The following is a 19,580-nucleotide window of genomic DNA, read 5'->3' as shown; positions in this document are numbered from 1 at the left end:
GGGTCTCTACTTAAATTTTCTTTAAAATTAGATTCACAGTGAAGTAGCTTTGGAAACTTAATACTTACCCAACCTTCTGTTGTGTGAAGTGCAGTGTTCTTGGGTGGAGTGGACCATGCCTGTGTGCACCCATTTCATGGGAGCTACAGGCACTTGGCCAGTGTTGAGATGCTCTTGCCAACCACAGTGTCACAGGGACAGCTGTTGGCACAGATGGCATGCACAGAGCTCTGGGCACAGATGGAGCAGCAATGTCCTCATTGAGGCTGCTTCAGACTGAATCTGAAGCAGTGCTGTGGGTTCACTGAGCAGCTTGCTGTGTTCAACACCACTGCTGCTGTTGGTCCCAAAAGCATCCAGCTAAAACAATTTACTAATGTATATCTGAATGTAATTTAAAAATTATGTTCTATCAGAAACATCTGTGATAAATTCTAAAATGCAGTTTATGTGAGTTGCATTTATTCATGTAACTGGAATTGCTCAATCCAACACCATAAAAAATTAGGGAAGAGAAAATATTTTATTAGAGCAGAAGCTGTAAAATTCTAACACTGTGTGGTCTTGAGAGTACTGAAAAAGTCAGATTTACAGTGTCTGTGCTTTTTAAAATCCAGTTTTGAATAACAGAGAAGGAGGCTTTTCAAAAAAAAACATCACTGAAATATTTTCCATTAGTCTTGACTTTAAAAAAATGAAGGTGGCAGCCTGGTTGCAAAAGGGTCAGAATGCCACTCTGATGTTACAGCTCCAAGGAGAATTCCATAGCAAGCCTGTGCTGGGCCAAGTTATGCCATGAGAAGTCTCATTCCTTTGTATGTATTGATTGTAGGAAGAGGTACATTCTGTTCAGGAAGGGATGCACTGGTGGCATCTCATCCTTTATAAATCATGCAGAGCTGGGTACTTTCAACACCAACTGGCTGAGTCCAAGAGGCAAAGAGATAAAAGCCACTTAACAAAAACAGTAATCTGAAAATTAGTGAAGGGCTCTCCAATGAAAACAAATGCTATAATATTGCAGAGACATCGAGGAGGAGGATCTGCTTATCCAGTGTGACACATTTGAGGAGTTCAAAATAGAGGATGATGAGGAATTATTAAGGATATGTGATGGCATAAACATGAATGATCATCATGAGGTCTTTTCATCTCTCTTCAACAAAGTAAGTCGCCCCTCGCATGGGGTGTGAGGCCCCACAATGGCCAAGTTAATTTTTTTTTAAACTTTGCTGGGAGCCAGCCTTGCTGTGACAGAAGCTGCTCTGTCTTCCAGGTGAGCCGCTCTCCAGTCTCTGTCCAGCTGCTGTCCATCCTGCAGAGCCTGCTGCACCTGGAGCCCTCTCATCACTCCAGCCTCCTGCTCTGGGAGTCCTTGGATGCCGTAGTGAACAGAGCCCTTTTACTCGCCAATGACAGTAAGAATGACGTATCCATCCAGCCTTGCACACTCCTCTTGTTTTCCCTTGTCCCATAAAAGTCTTTCCCCCAGTGTGCAGGAAATAATCTGTGGGACTTGGTGAAAGGTGAACAGAAGTGAGACAAAGCTCTGCCTTCTGTATAAGGTCAAGTGAAGGTTCATCCATGTGGGTGGCCACATTAGCAGTAGTTTGGGATTCCCAGTCTTCTTTTAATGGTAAATCCCTGAGCTTTGGCTCATGGGAGTCAGTGGGAATCTGTCCTCACTGGCATCCTGCCACTGGTGCTGACCTGTCTTGTTGGCAGGCACACTATGAAGTGTTTGTGGGCTGGGCACATAGGAAGGAAATTGCCTAGAAGTGAAAAGTGTAACTGTGTAAAGTGACACCAGGAAATGGACTCGCCATGGCTCCAGATCTACTGCTTGGTGAGGGTTGAATAGCATGAAGCAGCCTGTGGATCTCGTTCCCTTCCCTGACCCTGACTCGTTTCTCCAGTCCAAGGGAACACAGTTGAAGAAGTCATTGAGAGGCTGCTGTCTATCAAAAAACATCCAAACAAGCAAAAGCGAGCTGAGAACCGCCTGTCTGGGAGCGCAGCTGGAGCTGTCCAGGCTGAACCAGAGCCATGTGCACGTGCAGCTCGGTGTCCAGCGGGATCATCAAACCCCACCAGGGCACCAGCAACATCCTCAGGGCCACTGGACAACGAAAAGATCTCATCCTGCCAGTTCACAGCCTGCTGTGCCCTGCCAGAGAAATCCAACCCTCCCTCCAACACTGCTCCCAACCCGGCACCTCCAGCCCCACCACCTCTACCCTCTGGCACAGCAGCCATGACCCCCACATCCCCCCTGACAAGTGCACCTCCAGCCCCTCCACTCCCTGGCATTCCTCCCCCTCCACCCCCATTGCCTGGCATGGGTATTCCTCCTCCTCCTCCTCCTCCTCCTCCTCCTCCTCCTCCTCCACCATTGCCTGGCATGGGGAGTATTCCTCCACCTCCACCTCCATTACCTGGCATGGGTGGTATCCCTCCTCCTCCACCCCCACTGCCTGGCATGGGTGGTATCCCTCCTCCTCCACCCCCACTGCCTGGCATGGGTGGTATCCCTCCTCCTCCACCCCCACTGCCTGGCATGGTTGGTATCCCACCCCCTCCACCTCCGTTGCCTGGCATGGGTGGCATCCCTCCTCCTCCACCCCTCCTTCCTGGCATGGCAGGAGATTACATAGAAGCCGTGGTGGCCTCCCAGTTCAGCTGCCCCCTGGGCTTGGGCAGGCCTCCCCACAAGACAGTGAAGACACCAACGCTGAGAATGAAGAAGCTGAACTGGCAGAAGCTGCCCTCCAACGTGGTGAGAGGTGGGTGCTTCTGGCATAGTCACTAAAGCTGCTTTAGGGGTGCTTTACATGGCTGCTTTTGCTTCCCAGGGGAAGAAATACTATCTTAAAGTTTGTCAGATGTGGTTGGCTCTGTTTACAAAGCTGATATAAAAGTAACATGAAACTACCAATGTAATAGTAGCTATTCCAACTGAATTAGTACTTTGGAATAGCTTGTTTATTACTAAAATACTTTGAACTTAAAACAAGAGAAAGGGAGGGGAATGTTTTCCTGTTCACTATGACATGCCTTAGATCCAGCTGTGATCTGAGTTCCCCAAATTTTTATTACCCAGCTCAATTATGCTTGTATCTGGGTGTATTAAAGTCATGATTAAGAGTGCATGTGAGGATCACATCACATCTCTCTTGATTTTTGGGTTACATTTCCCTCTACTAGTGGATTCAAAGTGGAACATGAAATGTGAGAAGAAACTTTGACAAGCTGTGTCAGCTTTGTCCTAGACAAGCAAGGCATGAAAGTAGGCAGAGGTGAAATCTAAATAAGGCATGTCTGCAATCACAAGAGCAGTAAAATGTTTGGATTATTTCAGTAGAGGCTTCTACAGGCATGTTAGTGTGATTTCTTTTTTAAGATATAAGAAATTTAAGTAGAAGTTAATTCAAGCAGTCCTGTAGCCAGGAGGCTTGAGCATAAAAATGAAAAATTGAGAAGGACACAGTCAGAAAATGTCCAAATTGTGCCCAGTCCCTCTGTTAGGATGCAAGGGAGCAAAAAATATATCAACCAGGGAACTAGAAACAAAATGTCTGAGGTCCTTGTCATGCTGATCCAGTTTGCCCATCATGGAGGAAAACAGTTTTACAGGGAGGGATGGGGCAGTACAGCCTCTGTGTGCCCAGTGCTGCGTCCTCCTAGCAGGTTTAATTGCCCTTCAGCCCCTTTGGATCCCACCTGTGGCACTTGCCCCTCCTCAGTAATGACCATTTATCCAGGACTAATATGTTTCTTATTTCATTCATGTCCTGAAGAGTGTCCCTGCTGGCAGCTCACCTTGTCCCAGGCAGCAGGAGCTTTCAGCTGTGCCTGCAGCCAGTCTGAACACTTTTTCTTTCTTTCAGAGAGCCACTCCATGTGGGCTTCTGTGAGCAGCAGTGGCGAGGAAACGATAGAGCCCAACTACAGCAGCATCGAGCAGCTGTTCTGCTTCCCACAGCCAGCCCCCAAGGAGAAGGCAGCAGCACCAGTGAAGGCAGAGCCGAAGGAGGTGAGGAGACCCCCTCGTTTTTCCGAGTAAAGATCCCCGCAGACAGCTCATCTAATATGAGATATCTTCTTTTTCTTTAATGAAGATCACATTTTTGGACTCCAAGAAAAGTCTCAATTTGAACATATTTTTGAAGCAGTTTAAATGGTAAGATATGGCCAGTTTTCGTGACAGTTGACAAAACTTTGGGCAGGTTTTGCAGTATCTGGAAGGTCCTCAGGAAATCTGTTCTAGCCAATGTGCTTTGGTGGTCTATGCTAGTAAACATTGCACATTTTTTCCTACACTGTCCTTAAAATACTGAGTTTAGGGGTTTATGTTTTTACATACAACTTTCCCTTATGTTGGCAAAGGAGTTACATCTCCATTTTCAGATGAAGTTGGGGCACAGACTCTTAGGGTGACATAGACTATGACACACACCTGGAGGTAAAATCCCTCCTCAAATCAGGGCCAGTGGACAAATGAAGAGTTCCATTTTCTTTTAAGATAAAAAAAGACAGGATCTCAGTTGTAGGATTCATCTCTGGCCTTGAGTCATTTGATCAGGGTCAGAAATAAGATTTGGGTGATAGCAGGGATCTGGGTCCTGATTCTAGGTTAACTGTGGGGAGATACCTTTCCTTTTGGATTATTGTGACTCTTTACTAGGGAAAGCAGAGTGCTTACACAGATAAATCTCTTGGTAGTGTGTGATAGTTGAAAAGTGGTCTTTGGTTGATGGCTGGCTCTGCTCCTCCTCCCTGCAGCTCCAATGAAGAGGTGACTGCCATGATCCAGAATGGGGACCGGACGAAGTTTGATGTTGAGGTTCTGAAGCAGTTGCTGAAGCTGCTGCCTGAAAAGCATGAGGTCAGGAGGAAAACACTACTCTAGGTTCACAAAGCTGAACACATAGAGCAGCCCTGCAGTCTTGATTCTTTATTTCTCATTAGATAGAAAACCTGAAGGCCTTCAAAGAAGAGAAATCAAAGCTAGCAAATGCAGATCAGTTCTATCTTCTCCTCCTTCAGATTCCCAGGTAAGGTTGTTAGTCATAAACTTCAGTCCAGTCTGTTTCTTGATTTACCTCTGGGAAGTTTAAGTTTCTTTATAGGAGCCTCACAGACTGATGGATATAACTGGTGGATTTCCCCTTCCACCTTGGAGCTATCCCATTCCCTGTTACCCTTAGATGAAGGGCTCTTCCTGATCTAGCACATCCTCACCCTCTGAACCAGCTGAAGCTGACCCAGACTCAGGGTCAGATGTGCCCAAGGAGGCTCCATAACTTGGTGAAAGGCAGTACCAAATGCAGTGCCAAGAAGGGGAAACCCTTCTCTTTGCTGATCACAATGCACCAGCAGAATCCCAATGCACCAGCATCCCTGCTGGTCCTCAGGGCCAGCAGCAGCCCCTTGCCTCCCTGCACAGGCCACAGCAGTGGTTTGTGTGGATGTGGCTGACAGCAGTGCTGTGGGGTGGCAAGGGCTTGCTGGTGATGTGGGAAAGGAGCTGCTGTGCTGGCTGAGATCTCAGTGCCTTTATGCTGAGAATCCATCTCCACCCTTAGCTACCAGCTGCGCATCGAGTGTATGCTGATGTGTGAAGAGACCACCGTCGTGCTCGACATGATCCAGCCCAAAGCTGAAGCCATCCGGAGAGCCTGTGAAGGTATAGATCACCTGAGCTTATTTGTAGGTCTGATTTAAGACTGGAAATTTTAACCCCCACAAAACTTCCCTGGAGCTCTGCAGTATTACTACCCAAACCTCAAAGAACTCCTGTGTGGTCTGTTCACTGGTTTACTGCAAATGGGATGCAGCTTTAGGTATTTTCATTATGGTCAAAGCCTGTAACAGAACCAAAGGTTCTTTTCTCTCGTTCTCATCCATTTTTTTCTGCTGCAGATGTATTCCTCTGAAACACTTTGAATGGTGAAGTGCTGGAAGTTCATCAGCCCTTTCAAAGGAGCTGAATTTAGACAGCAGAGCTGGCCCTGCTGCAGCTAATTCATCCATCCAGCATTATTTCCCAAATTAAGAACTTCATACAGCAATTTTCTCTGCTGCCAGAAAACTTCCCCTAAAAGTAGCAATGCTTTAGTATTTCCCTGCCTAGAAATGGAACCAGAAGAAAGAGTTTGTTATTTTGGGTTATATATTGCTGATGCTGCAATATGGTGAGTACACAAAAAGTTTATGCAATAGATTTTGGCTTCCTTAGGCAGAAACCTTTGGTCCCACTCCTCTGAGAGCAGTATGCTCTTCTTAGCACTGTCAAGTGTTGCCTGTCCTACAGAGCCAGTTCCCCTAACTCCTGCTGGGGGTTTCTCCAGCTGGCATTACAGCTGTCTGCTGGCATAAATTGAAGCTTCCCCCAGAGTGACTTCCCAGCAGCCCAGTTGTTCTTTTGGAGCTGTTCCTACCTCAAAGCTGAGTGCTTCAGAAAGCACAGCACTGCAGCACCCTGTCACAAGAGCAAGGACAGGGACTGTACTCTTCACCCCTGCTCGATAATCACCTTTACCATGAGAGACCCAGGAACAGGGTGAGTATGTCTGGTTTTAGCAGGTGATCATAGTGCAGTCAGAACTGGCTTCACAGCACAGCTAAATGAAGTTGGCAAGATTCAATTTGCAGCCCAGTTACCCTTGCCCACACTGGGAAACTTGCAAGGAAGGCAGGACCTTGGTTGCTGTTAGTGGGGAGGGTCCAACTGCAGGTTATTTGCCATTAGGAAATGAGAGACCAGATGTAAAGAAAGAAACATAAGTCAACAAGGACTTTGACAACCCATGGAACTGAATCTGCATGGAGTCAGTTTCTCTGCTGGTTGGGCATTGGGCTGCAAAGCCAGAATACCAAATTTGATTTAGTAGAATTCAGAATCCAAATTTCAGTGCAGTTTGGAAAATGTTCTGGTGTAACAGAGGCTTTTGCTTAAAAGCCCCTTATGTTTTTCAGATCTTCTGACCAGTCATCGCCTGCCAATCTTTTGTCAACTGATTCTCAAAGTTGGAAACTTCCTGAACTATGTAAGGACTTTTTTTGTCTTCTCCTCCCCCCATTACAGTCTGTGAATGATCTCCTTTAGGGTTGTAATTTGGATGAACATAGGAGTTACATCTGCTTTTTTTTCTCTCTTGTAGGGAAGTCACACAGGCGATGCTGATGGGTTTAAAATCAGCACTTTACTCAAACTAACAGAAACCAAAGCCAACCAAACCCGCATTACACTGCTCCACCATATTCTAGAGGTACCACTGCCAAGTCCTGCACAGTAGGGAAGAGGGAGGGTTTTATCACAGATGAAGCATTTCTTTTGCTGGCTAATGCTGCATGCTCATACTCACGTCCTCCCTGGCAAGCCCCGGAGTGTCACAAGTCAGGAGAATTTGAATCACTTTGGTGACTCTGGTGGAGGCTGCTTGTGGGCACTAGTCCTTATTTTAAGACTTGCTCTGCTTCCCTCCAGCATCTTTTCCACAGTGTCTGCAACTTCCTTTCATATTTGTGCAATCTGCACATCAGCAGCTGCAAACCACAGAGCACAAAGCTGTCCTGCCTCATCTGTACCCATTCAGTCTTTTTGCCTTTCCATGAACTTTCCCTTTGCCTCCAGACTGTGCTCAGGCTTTTCATGCTTCTCTCTAAGTCCCCGTGACTTTCCTACTCCCTGCAATGCTGTTTATATCTTTTTTTCTCCATGCTCTGCTCTGCCACCTTCATTCATCAATGTCCCTCATTTCAGTTACTCATGTTCAAGCCCCACTTTAGCTGGTAGTAGCTTCAGTAAGGACAGCTATGAAAGTAAAAAATGCAAGACTCAAGGCCTTTTAGTACCTTTCTGGTACTGTGGGAAGTGTCAGATTGCATCAAACCACGGTCCTACCTCCCTCTATGCTCAAGAAGAGCTCTGCTTTGCTTTGAACTATGAGTATTTCTGAGGGTTTAGTACTCTTCTATGTTTCTACAGCAGGGGAAACACCTTTCCTCTCTGAATGTGCAAACTACAGAAAGGGGGGCAGCAGCAGAACACAGCACAGTCATCCTTCCTGGACACTTCTGTCCCTGTGTCTTCCCCTCAGCTTCCCCTCGGCTCCTGCCACACACCAAATAACATTTCTTTCTCTCTTCCTCTTCAGGAAGTAGAAAACAGCCACAAGGACCTCCTGGAACTGCCAAAGGATCTTGAATATGTTTCAAAAGCAGCAGGGTAAAATTGTGTGTCACTTCCTTTGAATTAAAAACAAAAATAAATCCCATGCACATCAACAATGTACCAGAAATTAGGACACACACAGCTGGTATAGATATTAACAAGATGGCATCTTACATAGTTTTAACTGAAGATTTGGTTGATGAATGTTGAAAGCCCTTTAATATATAATAATTCTACTACAGCTGTCAACACTTAGGACCGAAATTTGCAGAGCAGTCATTTAAAACTGCCTCCCAGGCCCTTCTGAAATGTACTCTGCCTTTGTGGTGGCAGGAGCTGGTGAAGGTCAGCTACCAGAAGCATTTCTGAAGTACCTCCAGGCAGGGAAAGTGAGCTAATACTGAGCATGGGTGGAGAAGAGCCTTTTGAACGGGTGGACCTTTTTTGGCATTCATCTACCCAGTGCACAGAACTGTAGGTAGGCCTGGCAGCCTTTCCATAAGTACTGTGTAGGGAAGCTGTTTTCCCTGGGCTTGGACTGTATACAGAGTTCAGAGCACAGGGTTCAGTTCACTGAAGTGGTGGGAAGCAGAGGGGTGACCAAACCACCAGTTCAGACTTGTCCACTCCTTGGTCAGCTCAAGATGCTGGAGTGTCAAACTAATGGCAGGGTTCTGTGTGATTTCAGAATTAATCTTGATATTATCCGCACGGAGTCCGGTGCCAATTTAAAGAAGTTGCTGGAGCTTCAGCGGAAAGTCTTATCATCAAATGAGGATGTGAAACAGCAGTATGAGAAACCCATCCAGGTCAGTAATGGAGCTGCCTTAGATCTCCCCATTACACACAGAGAGGTGGTGCATGGTACATCTGCAGCAGAGGAGCCTCATGAGAGGGGAGAAAATACTGCCACAAGACATGCTGTCAAATTTGGAAATACGATGCAATGCTGCACAACCCAAATACACATTGGCCAGCTGCACCCCAAACCTAGATACCTTTGGTGAGGCCATTTCTTAGGGTGTGTGCCCCAACTGCTCTGTCCATGCTGCTGTGTGACTCCTCACTTCAAGAGAGGATGGTCACCTTCTGTGTGGATCACCACAGTGAAGCCCTTCACGTGGGATTAAGCTTTGCATGCAGTTTTCCATGTCTTGCTCAAGACACCCCTGTAAACTGGCACAGTGCAGTTGCCAAGAGTAAAGATCATCTGCAAATCTTAATTTCTTCCCACCTACTTTCCAAAAGCTGCAGTTAAAAGCCAGGACCTAGAGTCCTGCTTTAAGCTTTAATCCTTTCTCTGCGAGTGCACTTCACTCATCTTCTGGATGGTGTTTTACTCTGTGCATTTAATGCATTTCAGGACAGCATTGATGCATCCAGAAAGCTGGAAGAAGAATTTGAAACCATTGAAAAGAAGAGAGAAGAACTTGCAAATTATCTCTGTGAAGATCCAAGCAAGTTGTCCTTAGAGGACATATTTAGCATCATGAAGACCTTCAGAGATCTCTTCATCCGAGCCTTGAAGGTTGGCATCTGCACACAGGATGCTGAGCATCCCTAGTGCTGGATGCTGCCTCCACTCCAATGGACAGGATGGGATGGGCACCCCAAATCCCGGGGGGGATCTGGTTACAGCCTTCTCCTTTTGGCACTTGGCATGAGGTCTCCCAGGGAAGTGCTGTCTGATCCCTCCTCCACTGCATCTTCATGCAGTTCTGGTGCTGCTGGGCCTGGCCCAAAGGATTTATGATTTTGTTGCAGCTTCAGCTGCAGAGTCAAGTTTTGGACCAAGTGTGCAAGTTTTAGAGAAAGGGGCTTACAAAACTTAACCCTTTGCTCCAACCTGAGCAAACAGTCTCAGAAGGGGGATGTGTAATATAAAAGCCACCTGTGTGGAAAAAACTGTGGCTTCAGTAGCTCCCAGGTGAGCACACTGCAGGTGGCTGTGTGAGGCATATCACCACTGCCACCTCCGACTGGGACGTGGCAGAGTCCTGGCCAAGTCCTGGTTCCCCCTCATCATTTTCATAAGACAGCCCTTATTGCCAATGCCCATTTTATTTTTTTGCACAGGATGAAGTCAGAATTTCTCTTCCTTCATCTGTAGATCTCCTTTCTCTTAATCAGCTTCTTTAGCAGACATTTACCCAACTTTGTCATGCCACTGTTACCTCCCTGCAGGAAAACAAGGACAGAAAGGAGCAAGCTGCCAAAGCAGAGAAGAGGAAAAAACAGCTAGAAGAGGAAGAGGGGAAGAGACAGAAGGGAGAAAATGGAAAAGTCAGTGAGTATCTGAAATGGCTTAAAAAAATAGAGATAGGAGCTGTTTGGTCGTCCTGTTTTAATGGACCAGTACTAGTAATTTACTTTGTAGGTTTCGAGGTGCTGACTGACTGAAGGCTTTTAGGTGTCTTACAGCCATAGCTAAGAATTGATTTTCCACAGTTGCATCTGGGCAGAGAAGTTAATTTTAGGTTTGCTGACTGAACAGTCAAGAAGAAAGAAAATCACCACAAATTAAATATTTCAGTTAACTTTTCCAGTTTCTAAACATAACTTTTGAATCCCAAACCTAAAAAGAAACATTTGACTTATCCATCATCCAAGGTCTCCATATACACTTAAATAGTCTTTCTTTACCACAGTTGTCCCAAAAATCTTGCATGTTGTTTAAATATGCCTTATTTTGGATGAAAATGAAAGACTGAAAAATGCAATTGGAAGAAGCTGAGAGAAAAGAAAAAACAAATTATTTTTTTTTCCAATAAAAAGGGCTCCTACCAACATTGATAACAAACAGGAAATATTCCACAGTCATGGGACAACCAGGGACATGTCCAGGAGAGCTGGTGCCACTGGTGCCAGGCTGTAGCACCAGGACATGGGAGCAAATCCCTTGTCTTCAGCCAGGATGGGCTGGTGTGGGATCACAGAGCACTGGCTGCTCCTAAGCCTGGTGTAGGTGCCTTGCTCCTGCCCAGTGGCTGCTTGTGCTGGGACAGCAGTGGCATCACTGCAGGCTCCTCCTGGCTTGTCTCAGGGCAGGTATAACATCCATCTCTCTCTCTCCCCAGTCAAGAAGGGGTTGATGAAGCAGGAGGAGGTGTGTGTCATCGACGCCCTGCTCGCCGACATAAGGAAAGGGTTCACGCTGAGGAAGACGAAGAACAGACACGAGGCAGAGGCAGTTCCTAAACCCTTGTCTGCAGAGAGCCCTGAGGAAAGCCAGTCTGGTAAGGACACAGACCTGACTGTACCTGCAGCTAATCATTCCCATCTGCCTCTGAGCCTGAGCCAAGCAGGCACCAGCGAGAAGCCTTTGTCTTTGCATTTGGGGCATATTTAAGAAGGCTTTGCAGCCAGTGCCAAGGAGAAGAGGAGCAGAGAGCCTTGAGCTGTTGCTAGCCAGGTCTGTCCCAGAATTAGCAGGAATTTGGAGCAGCATGGCCCTGCATCTGTGTTGATAAACCCTCTGAGGTGCCTGACCCATGTGTCAGCCATGGCACCATGCTGATGGGGCACTGCTGTGATCCCCACACAAGTCCCCTCCATGCTCTCAAGTCTCAGTAGCTCAGTGTGCTTCTGTCTTGGAGACTGCTGCATCCCGTCTTAGTCTACACTTGGGAGACTGAAGAAGCCCTTTAAAAAACATAAGATACCCTATTTGCAGAAGTACCCAAGTGCTTTAGGTGCTTGTGAGGAGACAGCCCATGGATTTAGCTTTTCTTTGGTCTCTTGACCTCAGTGCCAGTGCAGTTAGGCAAGTCCAAGGACATTGGTCTGTCCATGGCTCTCCTGGACCTGCTCTGCAAGGGCAGGTTAAGGCTGGCTAGTGGACAGCCTTGAAGTCCTCACACAGCCAAGTCGAGCCTAGTCCAGGACCTCACAGGCAGGTTCTCTCTTCTGCTGTAGACTTTCAGGCTTCCTTGCAAGTCCTGGAGCCTCCATGGAAATCAGCCATTTTGTAGCAAAGGCACATTAACAGCTGCTGGAAACAAATCAGGGGCTTTGCTGAGCTGCAGCTTGGAGTCCAGCTGGGCTGACCACATGGGTATAAGAAGGGGAGGTACAGGGAGGATAAACTGGTGCTGCCTCTGCTTAGCTGCTTTAGGGTCAGTGCTCCCTCCACAGAGAGTTGCTAACCTGTAACCTCTGCAGGGTAGGTGCATCTTAGGTGATTCCTGGTAAAACTGCAGCTGTGGCTGACTGTGTATTTTCTGTTTAAAGGACAGAGCATGAAGGATCCACAAGCAGCAGGGAAGCAGACTGATGACAAGACCAAGCAAAACAAGGATGATCATCCCTCAGAAAGCACTCCTCCCTCAACCAAGATGGAGGCAGGTGGAGGTGTTACAAATGCTTCAGCTCCAGGCCAGGTATTGTCTACAAACAGTGCTGGAGGAAGTCTGCCACTGGAGTCCCAGACCAGAAGCCCCTCAGTGAGCATGGGGGAAGCTGATGGAGCCAGTCAGACCATGCTGGGCCCCGGAATGGAGCAGGCAAACAACGTGGAAAGCCTCCAGCCCAGCACAAAGAGCGGCTCCATTGCCTTCTCTGTGGCTGACATAGGCACAAGGATAAGCTTTGTGAGCAGCAGTTCAGCCTCTGCTCTGAGAGACCAGCTCAGCTGGACTAAGGGGTCCATGTCAGCAGGGCAGGACAAGGAATGCCCAGCTGATGGCTCAGAGAGTGCTCAGTCTGCTCCCTGCAACGAGGCTCAGAAGGCAGAATCAAAAGAAATGACAAAGGAAAACGAAGACCCTGGAACAGACTCGCTGTTGGACACGTCTCAAGACAAATCCTTCTCAGAGGAGCCGGCCACCGACTCCTCTTGCTCAGCAACACTTCCCCCAGAGCAAACTCACAGTGACAGGGAAAAGCAGAGGCCATCAGGGAAACGGAAGAAGAAGAAGAGGCACAGCAAAAGCTACTCAGGTAGCCTATTTTATAAATAACCCTCGGGGACTGACTTAAATGTGGGAACCTTCCTGATATATTTGTATATTTCTTTCCACTTCAAAGCCCAATGCCCCTACCCCTAGAGTCACACTGTTTTGTACAGCTATTATATTTTTCAAACCTGAAAGAGCTTTAAAAAGGAAAACAAAAGCATAGTTCATTCTGGTGACATGTATAAGTAGTTTATAAAGGAGTAATGATGAATCAATAATTCAAAAGCCCATTACAGATATGCAGTAAAGATGGCAATAAGCACATCTGTCAAGTGTGCTAAAGACAGCTGCAAGGCACGGTTATGTGCAAACATGAGCTCCATTAGGCTCCAGAGCAGTGATTAAGAGCAGTTAATACTTGGTACTTAATCAGCAATCACCCCTCTGAACTACTTATAAACACATAAAAGCAGCAACATCAATGCTGCCTTGGGGTTGTTTGGTTTTTCCCCCTCATTGCCACAGCACTTTGCCTGACAACCTGCCCCAGGGGTACTTTAGGTGGCTTCTAAACATCAGGCCCTCAAACCATTGCTGCAGAGGGAGGGGGAAAGGTCAGTCACTGAAAAAGAGCATTTGCTGATGCTTCCACCAAGGATCCATCCTCCAGCTGGGCTGCCCTGCTGGGGCTGGGAGGGAGCTCAGCTCCTGGAGCCACACAGGCCTCCCTCTTCCTACCAAAAGTCCTCAGCCAGTCCCAAACCTGAGAACAGTGTCCAAGTTCTTCAGAGCCTACCACCCTTACTCCCAAATTGGAGATGCCTTGTAGTGAAGGCAGATGGGTCTGTCAGCCTTTAGAACTTACAATATGTTTTCCAAAACCTGTTTCCTGCAGGATCCTGAGGTCAAACAAATGGACAGGCAAATGGGAAAGTCTCTTTTTACCAATGCTTGATGTTTTTTCTTTTAAGGAGGGTGGAGGAGAAAGGAAAGCGGGGTTTGAATACCCATTAGACAGCATAGGTTGAGCATCTACCTCAGAGGGACTTAACCTTTTAGTGCAGCATGCCCCAGGGTTGTGGTAATTTACATTTCTAAACGTGTCGCTTTCCCCTTGTTAAAAACAAGCCACAAATGAGAAGTTGTTTCCTGTAATGTTGGCTCCTGACTTTGCTTTATCTGAGGAGCAAAAGCTGCAGCAGTGGGAGCATCCTGTGCTCCCAGCCCTGCAATGCTTTCCTGACACCTGAAATTCTGTCTTAAGAACTGACCCCAGCCTGCAAAAGACACAGGGTTCCCTGGGCATCCAGGGATGGCATCAAGAGGGCTGGAACTGGATGATCTTTAAGGTCCCTTCCAACCCAAACCATTCAAAGATTCTATATTCTTAGAGACCTCTCTGCTACTAGACAGTATTTTCATCATAAAAAGTTCCCTGTTGTTACCTTGGCCTTGCCATGATCTGATATATTTAGTGTCTCTCTTTTGTTCAAAAGCAGAGGTTGAGACTGATACTGGAGATAATAAAACAAAAAAAGATTGTGTGGCACAATGAGGTATGTAAACTCACAAAGATTTTTTTTGTGAACTAACCACAGCACTGGGACTTCACAGACCTAATCAGTATTCAGCATATCACCTAAGCTTTTTGTCTCTGTGTCTAATCACAAACACATCTGAAATAAATTTGTTACTCTGATTTTTACTCTCCAGGGTGTTGATCTTGCGTTGAGTGGAGTCAGTGCTGATCTCCATTCGACACAGGGTCACAGCCCACATGTTTGTCCTCTGTGTCAGCAGCAGCCAAACTGCTTCTCCCTGCAGATAATTAAAAGCCATTATTCTAACCAAACAATCAGACTTCATGTGATGAACAAAGTCCTTGCTTTGATCACATTATTTTCTCAAAAACTGTAAAAATGCAATTTCAGTACCTACCTCCAGCAAAGAACATTTGGTTTGCTTGTGGGTAGCCATTTTCTATAGCACTGTTTAAATATGGGAAAGGGAATAATTTATTCCTGGAAAAGGGGAATAAAGGGAATAAAACACTGGACCCAGGGACAAATACTAGTTGGGGCAAGATACCAGCTCCCACTAAAAGCTAAATTCAACTCCAGAGTTGCACACAAGTTCCCTGCACCCTTCACTAATGCTGGCAACATACGGTTGCCCCTCAAAAGGAGTTCTAGGATGAGACTTTTATTTGCAAAACTTCCCCTGTTTTTACAGCAAGTGGAAAGAAAAACAAGAAAAATAAACAACTTAAACACCCACTGTACTGAAATTGCATAGTTACGCATTGTCCTTTCCATGCTGATGAGCATCTCTTATGAACTAAATCAATATTATCAAATCTCTTTGTCTTGTTTCCTGAAAGGAATGTATTTATTGTCCAGCATCCCCAGTTCCCTGGGGCTGGGAGCCCAGCTGGGAGCCCTGCTCCTGCACAGAGACAGGAGGGATCTGTGCAGGGTTTCTCCACAGGACTGCTTTTGTTCCTGCACATGGAGCATCACTGCTAGCAAGAGAAAATGGGATATGCATTGGGTAGTTACAGTCCTCACTACTCCTGCCCTCCTTTTGGCTCTTTACTTGCTGTACCATAGGATTACATGAAGGTAGCTCTGTTGGTTTAAAAATCCTAAGGAAGATTTCCTGCTGGAACAGAAAACAGTAACAAGGAAGCATAGGTGAGAAGTATGCCACCACCAGAGGACACGCTGCTGAAGGGCAGCTGGAACTATGAGTTAACTCAATTTTTTCTTTTAAGCATACAGGCTTTTAAAAAGTCATATTTGAAAAAAAAAATATACAAACCATAGTTTTGCTTTGTCCTAGGAAGACGTAGAAATTCAGCACAGATAAATGCATGGGCATACAGTACCTTTATGGAGTCGGGCAGGAGTTTCACTGCATCCTTGGAATGCAGTGCCTGGCATTGCATCAGCAGAGCTTGCCTGAGCTTTGATGCCAGGAGGGCAGCAATGAGCTACACCTTGAAACCTGCACTTCTCTTTTTCCTTTTCTTCTTCTGTACGTCACACAGCAAGGAAAGCAGAAGCAAAAACCCGTTTGCTTGTCTTAGTTTCCTGCTGGAGAGCTTCCTCTCCCAAACCCAGCTCGTGTCTTGATGAGACAGATAGGACAGAACTTCTTGATAAGACAGATTCAGCAAGCCTAGAGTGTTGCCAATTAGTATTTTTTCCTAAGATCTCCCACATGATTTTTTTTTTTTTAATTTTATGTTTTCTTCCAAGCATAGATGGTCTGTTCAGGTTCCCACTAGTTCTCTTTTGGTACAGGATATTTCTTTGTCTGGTGGATTTGGTGATGTGGAAGTTAATGGGTCTCAGTGAAGGCACAGAAATCTTCCTTCTTGTGCAGATCCAGCTACAGGGATCAAGACTCAAACCTCTTAGGAGTTTTTAGAGCTTCTCTGACATCAGCAGAGGGCAGGAACAGCCTGAGACTGTGATAATATTTCAGAGCAGTAAAAGACTGTAATCAGCTACTGAGTTCTTGCCTCACCTTAACCATATCTTGTTATGCAGCAATTTCTGTAATAATGTTAATGTCTTTAAATGTCAGCTTTTACATCTAAAAAGTGGTATTCCACATTATCTTCATGTTCTTGAAAGAAATGGTTTAGCCTTTTTTTCTCTGGAATCAAGGCACTGGTGGTGACACTGTTTGTGTGCACCCTGTTAACATCTCAACTAATTTCCAACCAAGTGCAGAAAGAGCTTAAATAATTATTTTATAAAGATGACAGTAAAAGAGAGACATTAAAAACACCTGAACTCAAATGAGCTGCTCTTTGAGTGTGTCTGCCTTAAACCCTAGAGAATTCCTACAGACAAATGTTCACATCTGTCTGTGCAGCTCCCCTTTTCCTCCCCTGTGTACATCACTTGGAATGGTTAGGGGAAGGAAAAGCCTTGAAAGCACAAGTCCATAAGCAACTGAGCTTTGGCAACTGGGCTTTAGTAATTTCCCTGCTCAGAAATCTATTTGATTTATTCCCTAGAAAACAAAAGGAAAACCAAACCAGGAGGACAGACCAACTCAGAGACCACAGCCTGGTGAGGAGTGAGGGCACGTGCAGAAGGGCAGAAATTACTTGCACATGGCACAGTGGCACATCAACCTTCCCCTGCAAAGACACAGAAGGGATTGAAGAGTTGAGGTTTTCCTTTAATTCTTGAGGGAGAGATGCTTCACCTCCCCTTCTGCAGACCCAGTATTGTCTGTGAGCAGTTTTTAAATAGACTGTGAGAATGTCATCAATCTAATGCTCATCTTCCTGCTAGTCCTTTGCCTTCGTGTCTGCCTTCAGAAATGGCATTTGATTCAGTTATGGAGTGAGACAGGCCAATATGCTGCCCCATCCTTCTGACAGACCTGCTAAATCCTGTAGATTTAGTTGGTTCAGCAATTTAATACCTAGAAGGATATATGTTATTGGACTAAACTTAAAAGCAATGTTGCCCAAACTCAGGAGCATCAAGATTGGTTCTGGAAACATGAGGTTTTCATTAAGTACACCAAACTACATGTTTTTAGGTTATCTGAGGAACAGATGAAACCAATTCCCTAGTAGCACCTCAACCATTAGATAATACATGCATGCAAAACCACATCACTTTTGTTCATAGTTGCAAATAATTTGCATTTCCCCCTCTTCCTGCAGGTGTCGTGGCAAGGCAGAAGGTATGAGAGAACCTCTCGTGTGTCCCTGGAGTGCTGCCAGCTTCTGAGACTCCAGGATCTGCATCAATGAAATGCCACCATGGACATCTTCTGCCCCATGAAGACCCACAGCTTCTCCTCATGCAGCCTTTCACTCCCCTCCCCAGGACCTCAAGAGCCTCCCCAGAGACTTTGGACCCCTCAGCCTGTGCCTTGCACTGGGCACCCGTGGGGCAGGGGATGGTTCAGTGCACAGTGGCAGTGAAAGGGTCAGACCTGTCATCCGCTGTCCTGGAAGCCAAGGCTTTCAACCTGCTCTTAGGCCAAACTCCTCTTGAAATGACAGCTGAGTGTGGCCCAAGAGCAGACTGCACTGTTCAGCCCTTGAAGAAGTGTTAAAAACAGCAGTGCCTCGACTAAATTAAGGGTATAAATTAAGCAGTGGCTGTACCATCACAGGTGGAGGTGTGTTAAATCCCTCTGCTCACTGCCCACTGACGACTCATATATTGGGCCAGGTCCAAGACCCAGATTAGACAAATATATTTTTACTCTCAGTCACTTAAATTGGTTACAGGGGGAAAAGCAAGTAAAAGGAAAAGTATGTATTTTAATAAATATATGGCCATATAAACAGTGTCTGGTTCCTACAGGATGCTTATGTGCAATTAAGTTGAAGCACATCAGTAGAGTCTTAAGTAGTCTTGTCACACCCGCTGGTGCATCCATCAACTTTTGGAGAACCAGGGTCCTGGCTTCTCTTTCTAAAGCAAAAGGAAGAGGTTTTCCAGAGTGTTCTATTGGACATGTTTTCAGCTTATCCTGTAGTAAATCTCTGGGTTTTACTTCCATTGTCAGCTGCTTGTACTCAAGACTCTGCATCCAAGCTGCAGAACGTGTGGAATCATGTTACTTTGGCTTTAAAACTGGGACTGTGCAGTACTGTGTTTTCAAAATTCAGAGCTTTATTTCTTAAGTTTTGTAATAACACTGTATAATAATTTTGTACATAGCTGTCCATTTAAAATTATCTATGTTTGTTGAATCTATGGTGTGATATGTGCTGAAACATAAATCCAGTGGAAGAACTGGGTACATTTCAGAACTGTTGATTTAAATGGTAACTCACTGTGGCTAAACTAATGTGCAGACTAAAGCTTATTTTGCTCTGCTTAATAGGATTTGTAATGTCCTTGTAATACTGAAAACTTAAAAAGTGAAACCAAGAATTAAATCACTGGTTTGCTTTAACCAAGGCATCACTATGAGCATATTGAGAACTGGTCAACAGAAGCAGAGATGAGTTGAGAACAGACACGTGGTCAGGTTCAGTGCAGGAGCCACAGCAGAGCAGCACAGCCCTGTTGCAACAGAAAACTCATTCCTGCTGGCTGAAGCAAGGATTCCCCCAGCATTCCCTGTAGAACTGTGCCACCCAGGTTTGATTTGCAGGACTGTCTCTATCATATCTACAGCTATCTCCCCTTTTTCCCCCTTTTCCAGTCTCAGAGCACATCACCCAAGCCATATTTTTGCTCTTCAGTGTAGCTCTGCTGCTCTCAGATTAGACTCCAAGCTGCAAAAACCTGAGTATTAAACAACTTCTCCCAGCTCTGTGTTTCCAGAAGAGCCTGAGCCCAGGCTAGCAGTGCACAGCCAGCTTCCTCCTCACCACCCCACTGATTGATCAATATCATCATCATCATCATTTGGAGATGCAGGAGTGAGGAACAAACAGGTTCTCTGGGTGTTACCTGGGGAACCTTTCCTGCTGATGCTCCACTGGCTGCTCAATTCAGATGCTACATCATGTGTCC

At 45.8% G+C, this 19,580-nt stretch overlaps 1 protein-coding gene across 1 annotated transcript; it reads left to right on the top strand.

Moving 5' to 3' along the window:
• Positions 1 to 3,929: 3,929 nt before the first annotated feature.
• LOC110469797 (inverted formin-2-like) lies at positions 3,930 to 19,022 on the top strand. The gene is made up of 14 exons (XM_021528919.3): positions 3,930 to 4,033; positions 4,783 to 4,885; positions 4,969 to 5,054; positions 5,586 to 5,686; positions 6,979 to 7,049; positions 7,164 to 7,271; positions 8,160 to 8,230; positions 8,865 to 8,985; positions 9,540 to 9,704; positions 10,361 to 10,463; positions 11,254 to 11,412; positions 12,407 to 13,114; positions 14,568 to 14,627; positions 17,765 to 19,022. The coding sequence occupies exons 2-13, from the start codon at positions 4,805 to 4,807 to the stop codon at positions 14,624 to 14,626; spliced, it is 1,833 nt and encodes a 610-aa protein (XP_021384594.2). The 5' UTR covers positions 3,930 to 4,033; positions 4,783 to 4,804; the 3' UTR covers position 14,627; positions 17,765 to 19,022.
• Positions 19,023 to 19,580: the final 558 nt, after the last annotated feature.

Source organism: Lonchura striata, chromosome 6, assembly GCF_046129695.1.
Source record: "Lonchura striata isolate bLonStr1 chromosome 6, bLonStr1.mat, whole genome shotgun sequence".
Taxonomy (NCBI): Eukaryota; Metazoa; Chordata; class Aves; order Passeriformes; family Estrildidae; genus Lonchura; species Lonchura striata.
Note: the sequence above shows the minus strand (reverse complement) of the source record. Positions and strands in the feature narration are given on the sequence as shown.

Coding starts and splice junctions, on each gene's coding strand:
- LOC110469797 (XM_021528919.3), top strand. CDS start 4,805: ATGATCCAGAATGGGGACCGGACGAAGTTTGATGTTGAGGTTCTGAAG. Junction 7,050..7,163: donor TTGGAAACTTCCTGAACTAT/GTAAGGACTTTT, acceptor TCTCTCTTGTAG/GGAAGTCACACAGGCGATGC. Junction 13,115..14,567: donor GCACAGCAAAAGCTACTCAG/GTAGCCTATTTT, acceptor TTTGTTCAAAAG/CAGAGGTTGAGACTGATACT.